Source organism: Vigna unguiculata, chromosome 6, assembly GCF_004118075.2.
Source record: "Vigna unguiculata cultivar IT97K-499-35 chromosome 6, ASM411807v1, whole genome shotgun sequence".
In the NCBI taxonomy this organism is placed as follows: Eukaryota; Viridiplantae; Streptophyta; class Magnoliopsida; order Fabales; family Fabaceae; genus Vigna; species Vigna unguiculata.
The window spans coordinates 5,596,911-5,604,548 of record NC_040284.1 but is presented as its reverse complement, the minus strand read 5'-3'; the positions used below and the strand labels follow the sequence as shown (position 1 = coordinate 5,604,548).

General features: G+C 28.8%; 1 protein-coding gene across 1 annotated transcript; it reads left to right on the top strand.

Annotated features, from left to right (window-relative positions):
* Positions 1 to 554: 554 nt before the first annotated feature.
* On the top strand, positions 555 to 5,211 carry LOC114186881 (linamarin synthase 1-like). The gene is made up of 2 exons (XM_028074945.1): positions 555 to 1,168; positions 4,134 to 5,211. Exons 1-2 carry the CDS (start codon positions 661 to 663, stop codon positions 5,072 to 5,074), a joined length of 1,449 nt encoding a protein of 482 aa, XP_027930746.1. The 5' UTR covers positions 555 to 660; the 3' UTR covers positions 5,075 to 5,211.
* Positions 5,212 to 7,638: the final 2,427 nt, after the last annotated feature.

Genomic DNA, 7,638 nt, shown 5'->3' with positions numbered 1-7,638 from the left:
TAAAAGAAGTGAAAGAAAAAATAGAGATGAGACATTAGGGAATAACTTTTCTGTGTATCTTATTATTGATAGGAAGAGTCTTATTTATAGATACAATATGGTAACCTATAAAAAATACAAATCAAATTGTTAATACAAATATTTACACAAAAATTAATGAATCATATGACTATCAATCATATAAATAACTGTATCATCAAATCAATGGACGACCATTAAATTATAATATTTAGATAATTTGAAAGCAAAACTTTAACTAATTTTCCTTCAAGCAAGAAAACATACGTTATTATTTATTTTTCTTTCTAATTTCTTACGTTTTAACTTAAGGATACCGCAGAACATCATTACACAGTCATTATTTAATCTCAGGGCTACAGATTAACCACGAAAGAGACAACTAACTCACCGTATTTAAATGGTAATATGCACAGCCATGTGTCACATCATTTATTTTAAAAAATTAACACCTAATCAAGTTTGATTTTTTGATTTAATTAAATATTATGATTACTTAACAATTTTCTCTATATAAGACTGATCAATGATGGAAGCTAAACAAGACTACACTGCGTAACCACAGTTTTGTATACCTTTACCTTTACACGTTCTTGTTTTTGTGTTGAGGTTTGTTATTTGAACATATCTCAGTCCACAAAAATGGAGTCCCTTGAAAGCTCAAAGCCTCACGTTGTGTGCGTACCGTACCCAGCGCAGGGCCATGTGAATCCCCTCATGAAATTCGCGAAACTCCTTCACTGCAAGGGTTTCCACATAACCTTTGTGAACACCGAGTTCAACCACAAGCGTTTTGTGAGGTCCCATGGAGCAGAGTTTGTTAAGGGTCTCCCAGATTTTGTATTTGAGACCATACCCGATGGATTGCCACCTTCTGATAAGGATGCAACGCAAGACATTACCTTGCTGTGTGATTCAACCAGAAAAAACTGTTATGGCCCTTTCAAAGAGTTGTTGTTGAAGCTTAACTCTTCAGCTGATGTGCCTTCAATCAGTTGCATAGTTGCTGATGGGGTTATGGGCTTTGCTGCAACAGTTGCAAAGGATTTGGGCATACCAGAAGTTCAACTTTGGACAGCCTCAGCATGCGGTTTTGTCGGATACTTGCAATATGATGATCTGGTTGAAAGAGGTATCGTTCCCTTCAAAGGTACGTTTTTTGTTTATGTTATGTTCCAGTCCCAATATTTTTGAAAATGTTCATTTTATTATGTGTCTTACTATTCATTCACTATTGAAAATGTTTTGTTGTCTTCCATTGGTATGCTTAGTTTTGAACTCTTTCATTAAATTTAAGAAAAAGAAATGGCGTTGAAGTAAGTTCACTCTTTTGAATAACTTTTCATTTTTTTAAAAGGATTTCAGTAATTATTGAGATGACACTGATTTTTAAATTATTTTTAGATTGTGCAATCAAAAAACTTTCTAAATTAAGTAATCTAAATATTTTTTGGATTAAGCAATTTAGGATAATAATTTCATATTTAATGAAATTACAAATGATATCCTTTAGAAGTTCATTATAATTATATTAGATTATTATTGTATTGCACAATTCCAAAGTGCATCCATCAGAAGAGTCTATATTATAAAATTCAAAATTGTATATTTTAAATTATAGTGCAATACATCATTGTAAATTTAGCTTTCAAATTGTAGAATCTATACAATACTTTTGAAACACTCGTATAAATATATAATTATGAATGTAATATATTTCAAAACTATGCAATCTAAAATATATTTTCATTGTATAATTTGAAAAAAAAATTATTATATTTAAATTGTAAAATCTAAAATATACATTTTAAATAATATATAAGTAAAAGAACTTTTTATTATGTTAGTTTAGGTTTTCGACTGTCTTAAAAAAATCCAATATTTAGTAAAAAAATAAAAATAAAACTGAATTAAAATTATAAAAAATTCAGAATTCAATTGACTACGTTTTTTTAATAGGAACCAATTAAAAAAATTTAAATTTATAAAAATTTTAAACTTAATTAAGTTGTTTTTGCATTTGTCATAGGTAAAGACATGTAAGAAATTATAGATAAGATAAAGGTCGAATTTGACACAATTGATAGAACAATAAAATGGAGGAACTGAATTGAAAAAGTATACAAATATTGGACATTTGGATACTCAATTATTTTCATTAAAACAATCTAGTTAAAAATATCTAATTTATAAGAGATTTAAAACTTAATTAAAAATATAAAAACATAATAATTAATTAAAGAATACTTTAAAACTAAAATTCATGGTTTAATCATTTATTTTCTATTATCAACCATTGTGAATCTTATTTCACATATGGATTATATATGTATTATATTTTGTTCTTTTCCTCGGCAATTATAAACAGAGTAATTGGTTGTCCAACACATATAAGAAAGAATAATGATATATTAATTCATTTTTTATCCACTTTTAATCCATCACTTTGATATTAAATTATCATATTATACTATTAAAAAAAATAAAAATAAATTATTAAAGGATAATTGAAGTGATGGATTAAAAGTCAATCAAAATATCATTATATTATCCGGTAAAAAATATATACATAATAAAAAAAGAAAAGATAAATGTCACCTTATGACATTTTTTCACGCAAAAACCCCAAAACAATACATTAGATTGAATTTAACAAATAAACAAAATTGAATCATAATTAGAAAGTTTTGTTGATTTAATTTAACAAAAAAATGACTTAATTACATTTAATTATGAACTAAAAATCTATTAAACAATTAAATCAATACTCATTATGAATGGATTTCTTTTTTTTATCAATCATACTCCATATTGGATTTCATTTTCTTATCAATCATAATCCATATGCACTTAATTACTCATATATTATAGTTGATTCGTTTGGAGAGACGTACGGAACTAGAAGAACAGATTGAATTAGCTTTGTTTATTATATGATTTAGTTTTTCTATTTCTTTTTCATAACTTCTTTTCAAGATATTCAAAGAGCTCATCAGTTTAATTTAAATATCAATTTTTTGTATGTCTATTTTTTTAAAGTTATTTTTATATTATATCTTCAATTAATATTATAAGTTTAAGATAAAAAATTTTGCTAAATTTATTTTTTTATCTGCAACGAAAAATTTTACAAATATACAAATATTTACATAATCATAAAGACAAAAAAACATAAAAAGACAATGAAGTCTTTAAAGAAATTTTCTAATAATCTTCATGTTATTTCCGCCCGTGATCTAACATTGAGCAAAATATTTAAACATCTTAAGTTCATGAAGCCTTATTGTTGTTACATCATGCATTTCAATTAGGCAGGCACAAAAGTATAACAAGAAAAGTATAATAAGAAAAGTATAATAGAAAAGTATAATAAGAAAGGAACATATAATAAAACAAGAGAAATATCTTATACATCGAACATACTCAGTGCATATTTTCTAAGTTCGTATATTCCTTTTGATTATATTTATATGTTAGGCATGAATGATTTTGCAATTTAATATTTATTTTAGTGGAAGTGATGTATGATAGAAAGTTCAAAGTCCAATTCTTCCAGCTCTACAACTGTTTCTAACCATTATTTAAGTCAAAGTGTTTACTTCACTTCATTTCCGAATAAAACAAATTGAAAAACAACAAAAATATTGAAATAAATAAATATGAGTGTCGACGCAATTAAAATAAACAGATTCTTCCGGTTGTACAGTTGATTCCATAAAATATTTTATTCGGAATATCTACTTCAGTTACCGTACATTATCAAATAAAATAAACTAAAAGATGCTTCATTGTAAGAGCATTAGTTCAGAAAACTTAAAAGTTAAGTATATATATAGATTCCTATAATTTATACCTGTATGAATATTCAGTAGTTTCACCTCATCATTTAGAATTTAAAGTTAAATATAGTTTAAATATTCATTCTTTCTAATTTTGATACGTCTTTATAGAACAAAATTATGACAAAAATTCAGACTACAAAGCAAACCATTCGACGATTGACCCTAATATTATTTTAACGAATTGTAAGAATATGTAACATATACTCAAAATACTTAACAATGTTAGTACGTCATACATAATTTAATATACTTTTAATTTCGTGAAATATACAGATGAAAACTTTGAGGTTGATGGGAGCTTGGATCAAAGTTTAGATTGGATCTCTGGAATGAAAAATATAAGACTGAAGGACATTCCAACTTTTATTCGAGTGACTAGTTTGGATGATATTATGTTTGATTTCTTGCGTTCTGAGGTAAAAAACTGCTGGAGATCTTCTTCAATCATTATAAACACATTCGAAGACATAGAGGTAGAAGCCCTTGATGCCCTTAGGGCAAAGAACCCAAACATATACACCATTGGTCCACTTGACTTGCTTGGTAGGCATTTTCCCGAGAAGGACAAGGGTTTCATGTCAGGTGGATCAAGCTTATGGAAGAATGACTCAAACTGCTTAACATGGTTAGACAAATGGGAACCTAACTCAGTGGTTTATGTTAATTATGGAAGTATTACAGTAATGACAAATCATCACTTGAAAGAATTTGCATGGGGACTTGCAAATAGCAAACTACCTTTCTTATGGATCAAAAGGGCAGATGTAGTAGCTGATGAATCTGATTCATTGCCACAAGAGTTCTTCGATGAGATCAAGGATAGAGGGTATATAACAAGTTGGTGCATGCAAGAGCAAGTGCTTTCTCATCCCTCTGTTGGGGTTTTTCTAACCCATTCTGGTTGGAATTCTACTCTTGAAAGCATATCTGCTGGTGTGCCTATGATTTGTTGGCCTTTCTTTGCTGAGCAACAAACAAATTCTAGGTATGTGTGTGCAAATTGGGGGATTGGAATGGAAGTTAATCATGATGTGAAGAGAGAAGAGATAACGAAGCTTGTGATAGAAATGATGAAAGGAGAAAAAGGAATGCAAATGAGACAGAAATCCTTAGCATGGAAGAAGAAAACAGTGGGAGCTACTGATGTTGGAGGATCATCTTACAACAACTTCTACAAATTAATGAAGGAAGTTTTTCACCACAATGCTATTTAAGTCCTGTTTTTATTATCAAGTGTACTAGGGTAACAGTCTTTTCCTTCAATAAAAACTATGTATGAACTTGCAATGCAGAAGATGAATAAGTGAACTATTTCAATTTTATTTTATTAATGATACTTTTAATTGCGATTTGTTTATGTTCTTTGCATTGAAATAATATTTAAGTGATCTAATACGTAATCTCTCAATGACATAATCCAACACTTAATATATTGGGAAAATGTTTCAATATTTGATAAAACTCCTTGAAAAGTAAGCTCACATGTGACAAACAATCTAGAGCTACAAAATTAAAAATATAAAATAGCTTATTTAAAAAACAAATATATTTACTAGAGGTAATTTTATAAATTTATCTTAAATAAAAACGATTTGTAAAAATATTTTTATTAGACTAAAATTTTTTATGATTTGTTAATTGAAATGAAGGTAAAATATATAAATATTATATGAAACAATAAAATCATCATTTGATTCTCAATTTTTACCATGTTTTTTTTCACATGATGTGGCATCACGTGTGACATTTTTTTTACATATTACTATAAAAATAAAGAAGTTATTTTGAGAAGGTTTTTATATCTATATTTGGGGTTTTAACCCTTTGCAAATTAATTTGTGGGAGTTTTATAAACCTTGTAGTTACATTGGTTACAACTTATTGTGGAGGTTTAAGATAACCTCTTGTTTTCGATTTATATTGTGAAGATTTTTTTTTTAAGGATTTTAACCTCTCATATTGATGACTATTATTTTGCGGAGGTTTGAAACCTTCTTTACTTACAACTATTTTATATTAAAAAATTTAAATCCTTAATTTTTTCTAATATTTTTGTATGGTTAAAACCCTTTTCAATAATTTTGTTTTCAAAATATTAGTTAAAATAAATGTATTCTACTAAAATAATAGAAATAAAATAAAATAAATAAAATTTAAACTATATTAATCAAAACACATCTAATATATAGTGAAATTTAAAATTTGTCCACATATTAAAAAATGATATTGCAATATTGTATCCACTTTCATAAGTAAAAGTAATTACCATTATTTAAAAAGTATAATATTTATTAGAATAAAAAAAGTATAATTTAGAAATCCCTTGTCCACACTTTCATTTTTCTTCATCTTGATCTTCACATAACCACTTAGATTTTTAATCATTTTTCTTCATCTTGATCTTTACCATCAGGCTATAAAAAATAAAATAAGTTGAATGCGATACCATTAAGGAAGAAAATTAAAAAAGAAATTTGGAGGATATGGGAATAGGGATGGAAAAAAGGTTCAGGCGTGGCAAGCTGACCCGTTGGCCGCAAAAAAAAAAAAAGTAGGCTACGGTAGAGAACATAGCCTGATAACCTGCATCAACCCGGCCTGCCAACCCAATGGGCCACCCCGTAGGCCAAAACAGGCCAACTCGTGGCCCACACATAATTAAAAACCTCGCATGCAACATGTTGTGGTTGGTGATGACTGATGATGAGTGTTGTTCAGTGAATAAAGGCATCAGAAATAGAAACTCACAAAACACCCTCCTAAAACAAAAAAAACTCTTTGCTTCTCTCTACAACATTTAAAACACTCTGCAAAACTTCATCTCTCTTGTGTCTTTCTCTTCTCCTCCGTGTTTCTCTTGTCAATGGCGTCGAAGGCAACCCAACCATCACAACACAACTTTGATGGAGAGCCACAACACGACGAGGACAACGCAAAGCCACTATACCGCAATGGACAATGACGATTCCGACGAAGGGTGACCACCACGACACAGGTTTGTTCCTAATTCAAAATTTTGAGCCCTAATTTTTAATTGTAACCCTATTTTGATTTCCCCCAATTGGAGTTGAAGGTGTTATTGTGTGATTCATTGTTGTAATTTGGAGTTCCCCTAATTGGAGTAATTGCTTTTGTTGTAATTCCAATCGTAACAATGTTGATAGATGGTGTTGTAATCGTCTATTTATGGCTTCTGTAATTGAGTAAATTGTTGTAATTAAATTGTTGTTTGTTGTCATTTGTGTCATGTTGTTTGTTGTCATTTGTGTCATGTTGTTTGTTATTGTTTGGGGTGTTGCTTAGGTTACTATTTGTGTTTTATTTTACTGAGTTGTGTCATTATGATTGTTTATGTTAGGATTTAGTGAACTTGGGTGGTTAGTAAGATATAATGAATGAGTCAAATACTAATCCTCCTCCAATGTTGTTGATGAAACTAAGAATGTTGATGCGGTTGAAGACGATATGGATGAGAGTGTTAAACTTAGAGATTCCTCTTCTTAGAAAAATGATAACTCAACAACTTCTGACTATGGTAAATATTTTATTAGGATTGGGGTTGGTGATGATGGAAAAGAGAAGGCAAGGTGTAATGGTTGCAAGCAAAAATACATTATTTGTAGTAAAAAGTATGACAGTTCTCATTTGAAGCGTCACATTGAGAAATGTAGTAAACTTAAATGTGAAGATGTGAGGCAAATGATATAGTAGACGGGAAAGGAAAGTCAAAAGCAAGAAAAATAGATCAAATGGTTTCTCGTTTACAATTCAATTATTC